The 14,286-nt window shown below is 41.5% G+C and overlaps 3 protein-coding genes across 3 annotated transcripts in view; 1 reads left to right on the forward strand and 2 right to left on the reverse strand.

Moving 5' to 3' along the window:
• LOC143746091 (uncharacterized) overlaps nt 1–14,286 on the forward strand; it is a 606,033-nt gene that overhangs the window by 400,710 nt on the left and 191,037 nt on the right. The window lies entirely within an intron of this gene.
• Nucleotides 4,076–5,678, reverse strand: LOC143746102 (uncharacterized). The gene has a single exon (XM_077237860.1). It carries the CDS (start codon nt 5,645–5,647, stop codon nt 4,433–4,435), a length of 1,215 nt encoding a protein of 404 aa, XP_077093975.1. The 5' UTR covers nt 5,648–5,678; the 3' UTR covers nt 4,076–4,432.
• LOC143746097 (uncharacterized) overlaps nt 6,039–14,286 on the reverse strand; it is a 543,695-nt gene continuing 535,447 nt past the window's right edge. The window contains exons 2-3 of the transcript XR_013206431.1: nt 6,490–6,743; nt 6,039–6,117 (exon numbers count right to left, since the gene is read on the reverse strand). The gene's annotated coding sequence lies outside the window, so the exon portion shown is untranslated. The remainder of the gene's footprint in view (nt 6,118–6,489; nt 6,744–14,286) is intronic.

Consider the following 14,286-nt stretch of genomic DNA (forward strand, 5'->3'; position numbering starts at 1 on the left):
CATTGTTGGAAATGTGGTTTACCAAACTAATGCGCTATAAAGTTACTTTCTGTCATAACTCGGTCAAAAAGGCACCAAATTTGAAAATTTTGACAGATTTCTAATACATATATGACCCACTTTCAACGAAGATCAAGGTTCCCAGGGGTGAAATGCTCCTTTAACGATGGGTAAAATGCTATTTTAACGATGGGTAAAATGTTCGGCGCTCCATGCGCATGGTCTAAAAGGGTTGTCTCTATTCTCTTAATGGGTAATGTGTGTGTTTTGTCTCTATTCTCTTAATGAGCAATGTGTGTCAAGTCAAGTCAAGTCACCTTTATTTATATAGCGCTTTTTACAATACAGATTGTATCAAAGCAGCTTCACAGTGATAACATGAAAATAATATAACAGAGTTTGTTTCTAAAATAAAATTGAGTCAACGTCCACCTTAAGCAAGGCAGATCAATAATATTATTGAATATTAAATGTCCCCAACTAAGCAAGCCAAAAGCCAAGGCAACAGTGGCAAGGAACCAAAACTCCATCAGGTGACAGAATGGAGAAAAAAACCTTGGGAGAAACCAGACTCAGTCGGAGGGCCAGTTCTCCTCTGGCCAACGAAGGAACAGTGCATGATTTATGATTCGGGCAGCATTACAAGTCAGATTGGATCGGAACATTTAGAATATTTATCCATTTCCATCTTTTGGATGTCCAAGTAATCACGCCGGTGTTGAGACGAGTTGTTGAGGATCAGTGCCGTCCACCATAGAGGCTCCATATCGCCGGTGTTGAGTCGTCTCTTCACAGGCTTTGTGATTGGCGTATCTGAAGTCTCTGTGAAAGGCTGGATACAAACTGGAGCTGACGAACGCCATTTTTCTCGGGACTCGCGTCCCGAGATAACAGCAGAAAAGCAAAAAGGGAAAATAATTAGCGTAGCTGCTGTTCATAATGATTTCCATAACACGGGCGTAAATGATAAAAAACATGAAGACAGTGATTCTTGCGTCCCAGAGTCAACCCCCTCCGTCCCCCACTCAACTCAGCCCTGCTTACTGACCTCTACATCCCTCCTGCTGCTGAGACCCAACCACAATCTCACAATCTCTCCGCAACCCAACCATACGCGCCGACCCGTTTGACTAAGGCTGTCGAGCCCCACTGTCGTCGTTAATGCAGGTTCAGTGGCAACGGTTCCGTATGGCATACCAACTACCGCAAAACACAATATCTACCCAACCACCCGTCATTCACGCAATATACACAGGAACGTAATGACTGTAAATACTATGCAACTTATACAAATAACCTACAGACTCTTCAAGTTTTATAATATTAAATGCATTTGATCTGATTCAGCAGTGGTATAAAAGGTAAGCATTATGTAAATGCTTGGCTAAAGAGATGCGTCTTTAATCTAGTTTTAAACTGGGACAGCGAGTCAGAGCTTCGAACAATATCAGGAAGGCTATTCCAGAGTTTTGGAGCTAAATGTGAGAACGCCCTTCCTCCTTTAGTGGACTTAGATATCCTAGGAATGACCAGAAGCCTCGAATTTAGTGATCTTAAAGAACGTGATGGATTGTAGGGCGATAGAAGGTCCATTAAATACACAGGAGCTAAACCATTTAGGGCTTTATAGGTCAGTAATAGTACTTTGTAATTGATACGGAACTTGATAGGTAACCAGTGTAGAGATGATAAAATTGGTGTTATATGATCATATTTTCTTGACCTAGTAAGAACTCTAGCAGCTGCATTTTGCACTAACTGTAGCTTGTTTATTGAGGATGCAGGACAGCCAGCTAATATAGCATTACAATAATCTAGTCTCGAGGTCATGAATCCATGAACTAACTTTTCTGCATCAGAAACAGATAGCATGTTACGTAGCTTTGTAATGTTTCTAAGGTGGAAAAAGGCTGTTCTTGTAACATATGAAATATGATTTTCGAAAGACAAGTTGCGGTCTAGTATAACACCCAGGTCTTTTACTGTAGTGGATAAAGTAACTGGACATCCTTCTATATTAAAGTTGTATTGTAAGTGAGTTTGTGGGTAGTTTTTTGGACCAATAAGTAATACCTCCGTTTTATCTGAATTTAGTAGCAGGAAATTACGCGTCATCCAGCATTTTATATCTTTGAGACACTCTGTCAAATTTGATAAGTTAGTGTTTTCATCTGGCCGTGATGAAATATATAATTGAGTGTCATCAGCATAACAGTGGAAATTAATTGCATGATTTCTTATAATATTACCAAGTGGGAGCATATATATTGAGAATAGCAGAGGGCCTAACACCGATCCTTGCGGCACTCCATAGTCTACTGACGTTATCTTTGATTTTTCCCCATTTAAACAGACAAAATGATAACGGTCTGATAAGTACGATCTAAACCAGCTTAATGCCTGTCCCTGAACACCAGTGTAGTTTTGTAGTCGATCCAGGAGTATTTTATGATCGATAGTGTCGAACGCAGCGCTTAGATCGTGTAGAACTAGTATTGAGATACAGCCTTGGTCAGAAGCTAAAAGTAAATCATTTGTAATTTTAACTAGCGCAGTTTCTGTGCTATGATGCGGTCTGAATCCTGACTGGAATTTTTCATATATCTCATTTTCTTGCAAGAAAGAGCACAATTGAGCGGACACAATTTTTTCTAGTATTTTAGACATAAATGGAAGATTTGAAATCGGTCTGTAATTTGCTAAGTTATTTGGGTCTAATTGCGGTTTCTTAATGAGAGGTTTTATTACTGCCAGCTTGAATATTCTTGGAACATGACCTAAAAATAAAGACGAGTTAATAATATTGAGAAGAGGCTCTTCCACTACAGGTAACACTTCTTTCAGTAGTTTAGTGGGTATTGGATCTAATAAACATGTTGTTGGTTTCGATGCAATGATAAGTTTATTTAGCTCTTCCTGTCCTATAGTTGTAAAGCGGTGTAGTTGTTCCAGAGGGGCGATAATTGAGGCTGAATCATAAGACACCATAAAAGAGTGTACATTTACAATTGTGTTACGGATGCTTTCTATTTTCTCATTAAAGTAGTTCATAAAATCATTACTACTATACTGTAACGGAATATTTTGCTCTGGTGATGTCTGTATATTTGTTAGTCTAGCCACGGTGTTAAATAAAAACCTTGGATTATTTTGGTTATTTTCTATTAGTTTGTGGAGATGCTCAGCCCTGGCTGCTTTTAGAGCCTTTTTATAACGTGACATACTGTCTTTCCACGCGAATCTAAAGACCTCTAAATTAGTTTGTTTCCATTTACGCTCTAAGTTACGAGTTTCTCTCTTGATAACATGCGTAGCACTGTTGTACCAAGGTGCTTTAGTTTTCTCTCTAACCTTTTTTAATCTAATTGGTGCAACAATATCTAATGTACTAGATAAAATGGTGCTCAAACTGCTAGTCATTTCCTCTAGTTCATCTGTTTGTTTGGGTTCACTGAGCAGCTGAGATAGATCAGGTAAGCTATTTACCTGATCTATCTCAGGTGTGTGCAGTGGATGCGTGTGTGGCTCGTTATTAGGACACTACTGGTATGTACTCCGTTTTTGATTACGTGTGTTTTGATCTGTAATGCTTACATAAATGCAAGAAATACATTCGTTATTAGATTTTCATTGAAAAGCAGAGCTCTATCGTCGATGCTTGCGGCTTAGACCTTTAAAATGATATATAGTTTGCCTAGATTAATGATATTCTTTCACGTTAAATCCATTCATAAACATTAAACTAGTGGGGAAAAAAACACTTCAGTGTGCCGGCGCTCTAATAAAGTTAAAAAAGTGGGGAATCATCAGAAGCAGTCAGGTCCATATGCAGCACTTTATTAAGAAGAGTAGTCGACAGGCAAAAGGTCAGGCACTCAAAAATGTAATTAAAGCATTGTTCCTCACCTCATATCTGGTGGATAAACAAGGTAATTTTCTTAAAATTTTCATTAAAACACATTAATACAATATATTACAGACCTAAATGGACAACTTAAAAAGGGTTTTGTTAAAAACTTTATTTTTTAATGGTAAGGATGACCTTTGCATGGAATTGCCCTCTGGCGTTCCTCCCCAGCTCCACCTGCATAATTTAGGTATCTTGCTACCAGACTCATCATCCAAGCATTATTAGTCCCACTGGGTGGTTTATCTAAGCTCGAGTTGAAGCTGCTTCCATAGAAAAACATTTCTATGGACAAAACGCCGTTGAAAATTAATGGTGCATGGTGAGAACAGGAACCATCTTCTTGGAACATGTTGTTGTCATTATTGAACTTTGCACACGGTTAGCCAAGTGTGCTGAGAGTTCAGGGCCGAGAACTGTTTGTAATTGTGCCGTGCCGTACCAGGCTCAAGTGGAAACACAACTGGAACCTTTTCCGGAGGTGGAAAAGCAGCTTTTGTTTCTCAGCACATAAAGATGAACTACTTACCGTGATCTCAGACTGTGTTGATGTGGTTTCTCCACTGCATGGATCTTCATGTGTATCTTCAGGCCACTTTTAATAGTGAAACTCTTTCCACACTGATCACATGTGTGCGGTTTCTCTCTGCTGTGGATCCTCTCGTGTGTTTTCAGAGATGATGACTGACTGAATCTCTTGTCACAGTGTGAACACTTGTAAGGTTTTTCTCCAGTGTGGATCCTCTCATGTTTTTTAAGATTTTCTGACACACTGAATCTCTTGTCACAGTGTGAACACTTGTAAGGTTTTTCTCCAGTGTGGATCATCTTATGTGTTTTCAGAGATGATGACTCACTGAATCTCTTGTCACAGTGTGAACACTTGTAAGGTTTTTCTCCAGTGTGGATCCTCTCATGTTTTTTCAGAGAGGATGACTCACTGCATCTCTTGTCACATTGTGAACACATGTAAGGTTTTTCTCCAGTGTGAATTCTCTGGTGCAGTTTTAACTTGTTTGCTGTAGTAAAAGTCTTCTCACACTCAAAGCACATGTACTCTCTCACACCAGAATGTATTTTCTCATGTCTATGTAAATTAGGCAGCAGTGAAAAACTCTTTCCACACACAGAACATGAATACGGCTTCTCCTTCATATGAACTGTGAGGTGTCTCTTCAGGTCTGATGCACTAAGAAATGTTTTCCCGCACTGATCACATGTGAACGGCTTCTCTCCGGTGTGGATCCTCATGTGTTTCTTAAGGGATGATGATTGACTGAAACTATTCCCACACTGATCACATGAGAACGGCTTCTCTCCTGTATGAACTCTCATGTGAATCTCAAGATTATGTTTGTTTTTGAGACTCTTTCCACACTGAGTGCAGGTGAAAGATTTCTTGGCTCTTTTCTTTAAAAATGTCTGTTTAGTCTTTGAGCGACACAAGGGTTTTCCTCCAGGTTGGACATGATGTCCAACCACTTCACTCAGTTCTTCTCTCTCCTCCTTCACTTCACTCAGTTCTTCTCTCTCCTCATTCACTTCAACCAGTTCTTCTCTCTCCTCCTTCACTTCACTCAGTTCTTCTCTCTCCTCCTCCACTTCACTCAGTTCTTCACTCTCCTCCTTCACTTCTCTCAGTTCTTCACTCTCCTCCTTCACTTCTCTCAGTTCTTCACTCTCCTCCTCCACTTCACTCAGTTCTTCACTCTCCTCCTTCACTTCCATCGAGTCTGGCATGAAAGAAAAACTCTCATTTTAAAATTTTCTAAATAATCAAAATAATTCAAAGAGAGAAATATGGAGTCAATGGATATTAACGTTATCCCAGATGTAACAGACAACTGCTATAAAATATTACAAAAATGTATGTATTTTTATAAATGAATTATACGTCCCTGAAACTTTCCATGAATGAGGTACTCTGATCTTCCAGTTATTTTTTTAAAAAACATTATAGGCGCAAATCCCATGTTTCTGTAGTGACAACTATTAAATATATTTGATCAATGACACAATTATCTAAGATGATATTAACATTAAAATACACAATACTGCCATATTTTGACACCAACTTTTAGATTAATATTTAATTATGTTAAAAACTAATAAAACGTTTTAATTAAGGGCCGTTCACACTGAACTTCTTCCATTGACTTCACATGCATGTGAAAGTGGGACACAAGAAACACTAGATCAAGTGAATTTCACTGCGAGAAAGAACACAAATGTTTGCAGTAAAGCAGAGTAGATTGTAAAATTGTATATTTAGGAATTATTATTATTTGTTATATGTTTGTAAAAATATGCACAAAATTGAGGCCAAAAATCTGGTAAAATTGTTACAGATTGTAAACCATATATCAAATAAATGTAAAATAAAACAGTTAAAATATTTAGATTTAGTTTGACCTGATGTTGACAATATCTCAAGCCTCCCTTTACTGACCATTTGTTAACAAAACTGAAACTTTTGCAGCCGTTTCATAGTTTAACTATTTATCTAAATGTGATGAAGTGCTTGAATGTTTCTAACATGAATGTTCTTCAGCATCATGAATGAATGAAGAATAAACACCAACCTCTTTGTTCTTCAGGATCTTCAGTGTGTTTCATTCTGCTGGTTCTGGATCACTCGTGTTCTTACTGTCCTCTTTGATAAACTCAGTCTTTGCAGATTTCAGCTCTTCCTGATGCTTTCATGCTCGTCTTCACTTGTAGCTGATGGGAATTTACAGCATTTATTGGAGAATTGCAGTGGGAGGAGCTTCACTGATGATGTAATTGCTGTGGGAGGAGCTTCACTGATGATGTGATTGCAGTGGGAGGAGCTGATCTTTCCAAAACTAAAATATATAAGTAACTAAGTTTGTTTGTTTTTTGCTCATGGACAACAAAATATAATAATGTAAATTCTTCAAAATATATATAATAGTAAGAAAAACAGTTGAAAGCATAAACAGAAATAAACAATGTACACATAGTAACCAACAAATCCCCTCAGTCTGCTGACACCAATGAAATGAGCTTTAAGTGTCAATGTACAGGAGATCTGAAGACATCAGCATAATAAATGAGGTGAAAACAGGAACTATTGTCATGAAATAAAGAGTGTTTTCAGCAGATCTGTTAACATTGATGATCCTCAGACTATCAACACTCATTCAACAAGCCATTCAGGATCATCAGCAGATCATCTCACTTTATTCTGAGTGTTTGCTGTTAGAAACAGTCATATAGATGACAAAAGCCTGTAAAACTGCTATATTCATACTTTGCAGTCACATGACTACCATGGATACCTGGCGGGCAACAAATGGGTATTTTCAACGTAGAGTCCTGTAGTTACAGGTCTTTCTAGTAGCTATCAAGTCTGTTAGCGAGCTAGCTGCATAACTATGGACTAGGATTAACTCCAAGGTAGCTAAATTGTGTAAAGCAGACAAGGTTTTTTAAGATTTTCAAGGAATTTTGCCTCTCTCGCCGGCGGCGGTGTGAACATACAGTTAGCCTAGCTTAGACTCATAACACAAACAGCTGACTCGCCGAACCAGCTGGTGGTGTTGATTGACGAAACTACAGGGTAACCTAAAGACACGATTGATCATACACCCATTGTATTCAAACAAATGTTGAAATTACCTTTGATGGAGTGATGGAATGATCACTGCACAGACGTGTATACAGTGAAGGTTGCGTATCTCATCTGGTTAGTGCAACCAATCGCACAACAACTATTATCTAACTATATCTGGCATGTCGTTTTCACCTCAAAACACCAATTTTTGTATATTAACCCCCTGAGGTCGGATGACGTGCGGGCGCGTCAACTCGATGTTTACTAAATGTTTCTATTAATATCTCCACGATTGTGCAATACACATAAATGGTTCTGATTTTGCTGTAATCGATATATTCTCAGCTTCAACGTCCTTATTCTCGCGAGATCGTACGTGATTCAGAGAGCAAGTGTTTGGTTGGTGTTTATGTCATTGTACAGAAAGAAATCTCATGCCCTCAGCTGTCGGAAGCTGGAATTTCAAGTTATTTATTAAAATCATTACTTTACTAAGGACTATGAGACAACAAAACTATTTCAACACCACTTGAACATCGTGACACCTTTTGGGTATACGCTTATTTCACGCAGCCGTTATTTTGAAATCGAAAGCGAGGCTGCGGTGGGAAGGAAACCGGAAGTGTCGCCTTTAAGCATAAAAGAGTCGCGAATGCGATGGCCTATTGTTGTGTTTAATGTAGAAATTTGTTATTCTAAAAATGTACATACATTTCTTTCATACTTTAGACTATATACAGTGAAATTCATTTATAAATTTTTTTTTTCAGAAAATAAAAAAAGAAGCAGGAACGAACTATATCTTCATATCCTATATTGGATTGTTACGATGTGGTAGAAATGAAGCGGAGAGAGAATCCAAATGCAAGCACTTTAATAAAACAAACAGGTAATCCAATGGACTCAGGACAGGAACACGGAACGGCTACCAGCAACATCAAAACAACGACCGACAAAACACAACTGAAGCACAGGGGTTTAAATACACAGGCAAACAAGATAACAAGGGGGCGGGGCTAATTAGAAACACCTGGAGAGACTAATAAACAAGAAAAACTACAAAGGACTACAAAACATGGCACAGGACAGGAAATAACAAAAGTCAACACAAGACAAGGAAAACATAAGACAGGAATCGTGACATAGCCCCCCACTTAAGGAGCGGATTCCAGACGCTCCTCATGAACAGTCCAGGAGGGAGGTGGAGCAGAGGCGGACCCGGGGGCGGGATGGAGGGCCAGGCCCATGGAGCGGAAGAGGACCTGGAGACTGCGGCAGGACGGAAGACGGAAGGACGGAAGGTGGAGCATGATGTGCAGGCGGCCAGGGTGGAGCAGGCAGTTCAGGCAGCCAGGGCGAAGCAGACGACCCATCGGGCGGCCAGGGCGAAGCAGACGACCCATCGGGCGGCCAGGGCGAAGCAGACGACCCATCGGGCGGCCAGGGTGGTGAAGACCCCTCGGGCGGCCAGGGCGGTGAAGACCCCTCGGGCGGCCAGAGCGGTGAAGACCCTTCGGGTGGCCAGGGCGGTGAAGACCCTTCAGGCGGCCAGGGCGGAGAAGACACCGGCTCAGGCTCAGGAACAGACAACACACACACTGGCTCGGGAACAGACAACACACACACTGGCTCAGGAACAGACAACACACACACTGGCTCTGGCTCGGAAACAGACAACACACACACGGGCTCGGGAACAGACAACACACACTCGGGCTCGGGAACAGACCACACACACACTGGCTCGGGAACAGACAACACACACACTGGCTCGGGAACAGGCAACACACAGAATGGCTCGGGAACAGACACTGGCTCCGGTTCTGGAACAGACACCAGAACAGAAACAGCCACAAGGACAGACGTAAACACAGAAACAAACATAGAGCGATCAGGTTCAGGCGTGACTTGAACAGTCTCTGAATCGGCAGACGTGACTTGAACAGTCTCTGGATCGGCAGACGTGACTTGAACAGTCTCTGGATCGGCAGACGTGACTTGAACAGTCTCTGGATCGGCAGACGTGACTTGAACCGTCTCTGGATCGGCAGACGTGACTTGAACAGTCTCTGGATCGGCAGACGTGACTTGAACAGCCTCTGGATCGGCAGACGTGACTTGAACAGTCTCTGGATCGGCAGACGTGACTTGAACAGTCTCTGGATCGGCAGACGTGACTTGAACAGTCTCTGGATCGGCAGACGTGACTTGAACAGTCTCTGGATCGGCAGACGTGACTTGAACAGTCTCTGGATCGGCGCACGTGACTTGAACAGTCTCTGGATCGGCAGACGTGACTTGAACAGTCTCTGGATCGGCAGACGTGACTTGATCAGTCTCTGGATCGGACGGGACCAGCGGCGAGGACTCTGGGCTGACAGGAAGTACAGGGAGGACTTCCAGGCATAGCGGGACGCGGGAAGTCCTCTTCCTCTTCCGTCTCCGAGAGCGAGAGGGCGCTGGGCTGGACGGAACCAGCGGTGAGGGCGCTGTGCTGGACGGGACCAGCGGTGAGGGCGCTGTGCTGGACGGGACCAGCGGTGAGGGCGCTGTGCTGGACGGGACCAGCGGTGAGGGCGCTGTGCTTGACGGGACCAGCGGTGAAGGCGCTGTGCTGGACGGGACCAGCGGTGAAGGCTCTGTGCTGGACGGGACCAGCGGTGAAGGCTCTGGCTGGAAGTGGCTGACGTGAAGCTCTGGCTGGACATGGCTGACGTGAAGCTCTGGCTGGACGTGGCTGACGTGAAGCTCTGGCCCGACGTGGCTGACGTGAAGCTCTGGCCCGACGTGGCTGACGTGAAGCTCAGGCATGTCGTGGTGAAGCTCAGGCATGTCGTGGTGAAGCTCAGGCATGTCTTGGTGAACGTGAAGAACAGGTGATGACGTGGCGTGCCAAGGGAGGAAGCTCTCCAGACATCTGGAGAGTGCCTCTCTCCAGTCCAGACCGGAGAGATCGGGGAGCTCCCTCGGGTCGACCTCCTTAGCCCCCAGCCGGTAACACATCTTAATCGCCTCATCACCCAGAGAGCAGGAGGCAGCGAGGGGAACAAACCCCCAGGTGTACTGGAACAGATCAAGGCTTTCCAGGACCAAGGCCGCGATCTGTCCAGCGAACTCCCGGTCTAGCCTGTGTAGATCAGGCGAGATCCGTGCTGCTGGATTCTTATTTGGGGTCGGTCGTTCTGTTACGATGTGGTAGAAATGAAGCAGAGAGAGAATCCAAATGCAAGCACTTTAATAAAACAAACAGGTAATCCAATGGACTCAGGACAGGAACACGGAACAGCTACCAGCAACATCAAAACAACGACCGACAAAACACAACTGAAGCACAGGGGTTTAAATACACAGGCAAACAAGATAACAAGGGGGCGGGGCTAATTAGAAACACCTGGAGAGACTAATAAACAAGAAAAACTACAAAGGACTACAAAACATGGCACAGGACAGGAAATAACAAAAGTCAACACAAGACAAGGAAAACATAAGACAGGAATCGTGACAGGATATTAACATCCAATAGTGTAAATCGCGGCAGCAGCTTCAGGTTGGTAGTCCAAGGCATTGTTGTTTATCTTTACTTCCAGGGTTCTTCCCACCGGAGCCTCGCTTTCGAATTTAAAATAACGGCTGCGTGAAATAAGCGTATTGTTTGACATCTTTCAACATCTTGACATCATGACACCGCGAAAAACTGAAACAAATCAAATTACATTTAGATGCATAATGTGTGAGTGTATTTCTGTCCATATCACTGATTCCAAGTGCTTAGCTTATTAAATCAGCATCAACACACAAATCACATTAACTTGCAAATTAACATGCAAAATCCCAAAAAATAAACATATATACATATATGCGCCTTCTAATCAGAAGTCCAGGGGACACTGACATTTGGAGACCTCTTAGTTCGTGTACATCTTCTCGTGGTTCTGATACATCACATGACAGGTTATAACACATTAATACATAATACATTACACAACATTTGTAATAAACAAAATACCTTTTCACAAACAAGCAACTGAAAATATTTAGAAAGAAAATATGCCTTTATCTATGACAGATACAGTGCTATTTTCACATCTACTTTACATCATTAAAAACAAGATACTGATAAATACTTTACATTGAGCCTATAATGAGCCATGTGAAGTATTTTAAATATATACATAAATTGGTAACGCTTTAATTTACAGCCCGGAAAGTACTGCATAATTAAATCAATTTTCAGCATAGCCTTCGGTAATTATAGTGTACCTATAACGTACTTACAATATAAGAATAAGGGAACAATATTTTAAGTTTGGGGAATAAAGGGGTAACAATCAGGAGAATTAAAAAAATATTTATACTATTATAGAACTAAGGGGTACTCATTCTGCTATTGTGATATAACAATCTTACATGTGGGAGCAATTTAGCAAGAACATACACTGCGTACGTTTTTGAAATAATGGTGAACCAGTACATACTGTAGGCTTTTTAAAAATTACAGGGTACATATCTATGCATTTATAAAGTAATCTTTTTGGTAACGCTTCCTTTTACAGTCCTGTTACCCATGTACTTACTATGTACTTATTATAGTAATTATAATTACTGGGTAATAACTAGGTACTAACCCTGAACCTACCCCTAAACCTACCCCTAACCCATGTACTTACCTTATATTAGCCAGTACTTTCTAGGTAAGTACACTGTAAGTACACGTAAGTACTGTACTGTAAAAGGAAGCGTAACCATCTTTTTAACAAAAGTGCACTGAAAACAAAAAACTATTGCAACTTTTGCTTAAATATTGGGAAAAGTTCATGTAGTGGTGCTTGTTACCCTCTTGTTCCATGTAGTTACAGGGCAAGTGTGATGTTGCGGGCTGTAAATTAAAGTGGTTCTTGCTACCCTCTTGTTCCATACTTTGCAGATATTAATGAAAGCATTTTATTGACTGTAGTTCGGTTTATTGACTTAAGTTAGTTTTTTTGTTGTTGTTTATAATACCCCTGCAGATCAATGCATTTTCTTTACTGTTTACATATTCTGCTGTCCTGATGTACACTGGGTGTAGTACATTAAAGTTTACTAGCTTTCAAAGTGTGTGTGTTTATACAAATATTTTTTTACTGTGTGTTTTACTGAATGATAATATTTCACTGTATTTTTAATACATTAAAATATATTATTTTCATACTGAATGGTTTTATAAAAATGTATATTTATTATACTAATATTGGCTCTTGTAGTGTTCTACTAATACATTATTAATAACCTGATATTATATTTAAAATATACTGGGAACACTTTAATGTGAAGCTAAAAATATACTTCAGCTGTATTTCTAAAGTAGATTTAAAGTGTATTAAAAATACAATTTAAAGAAGTGCTATTGAATTACACTAAATGTACTTAAAATAGTTCCATTTTAACACAACTAAGTATAATAAAATATATTACTATTACCTTAAAATTTAACTTAAATACATATAAAAGTACACTTTTTCACTGTATTTTTTAGAATTCTTTTGATTTGAAAGAATCATCAGATCATGCGCGTGCGATCTGTGTTTGTGTTTGGAGCTCCGTAGAATTGATTCATTAATCCCTGATTTTCTTCTTTACCACTCATTTATAAACAAGCACTTTCTATTTTTATATCATGTGAACTTATCCTCGACACTATTCCTTATAAAAAAACAATCGGATTGCTTTGATATCGCTACTTAGATCCAACTTTCCGAATCTCGGCTACTAGCCTTTAGCCCGCTAGCATTTCACGCGTGGCCTCGCGCCTATCGACCCTCTCATTTTACACCCGTTTCACTGAAAGGATATGGGTTATATCCATCATTTCAGTCCTAAATTAGTAGTGATATTGGTAGTATCACTACTAATTTACTGTTCATCTGTTATAATGGCGAACATATCGGATGTGTGTCTAACGTTACCTCTGAGTGCAGGTGAGGACACATTCGAGCTGTTTTCGGTACGATTGGAGCTGGAGTCGGTGGAGAAGCAGACCCGTGTTCTGCTGGTGAAGCAAGCCGAGCTGCGAGATCGGCGATCAGCGCTTGAAACATCACGCGCCGATGCTCACAAGTCAGTGGTTAGTAACTTTTTGACTCCGACTTCGTCTTCTCCGTGCGTTTCTCTGCCCAGGAGGACGCGATCATCTCTGCCTTCATTCACTCCGGCACCGAGGCAACACCATGGACCCTGGGTGATCCCACAGCGGAAGACACGAGCCAGGACCAGACCAAGGACTTCCCCGCCCCTCCCGGTCTTCGAGATCTCCACCCGGAACCGCTTCTCCCCTCTTCGCGAGCCGGAACGTGATGCCGCCGTGATCATCGGCACTTCCATGGTCCGTCATGTCCGTGCTACCTCAGGTAAGCGTAAGGTGCGCACTCACTGCTTTCCTGGTGCTCGTGTTCTTGATGTCGCTGCACAGATTCCCGAGATCCTGAACGGTGACGAGCACGTCGGAGCTGTGGTGCTACACGCGGGGACGAACGACATCAGGCTGCGGCAGACGGAGGTTCTGAAGAAGGACTAGGACAAGAAAGGTTCAGTAGATTATTTGCTCTAAATGAATGGTTAATGTCATGGTGTAATGAATAGAAACTGCTCTTTGTAAATAATTGGAATCTGTTCTGGGAGCGACCTAGGCTCTACCGCGCTGATGGCCTGCACCCCAGCAGAATCGGAGCGGCTGTTCTGTCGGACAACATCTCCAAGACGTTACACACCATATGACTAGTAAGTCAAAGTCCAAATCACAGTCTTTGCTGTCCCAACTTAATTG

This window comes from Siphateles boraxobius, unplaced genomic scaffold (genome assembly GCF_051911475.1).
Source record: "Siphateles boraxobius isolate OS27281-9 unplaced genomic scaffold, OSU_SipBor_1 21, whole genome shotgun sequence".
Lineage (NCBI taxonomy): Eukaryota > Metazoa > Chordata > Actinopteri > Cypriniformes > Leuciscidae > Siphateles > Siphateles boraxobius.

Coding starts and splice junctions, on each gene's coding strand:
- LOC143746102 (XM_077237860.1), bottom strand. CDS start 5,647: ATGCCAGACTCGATGGAAGTGAAGGAGGAGAGTGAAGAACTGAGTGAA.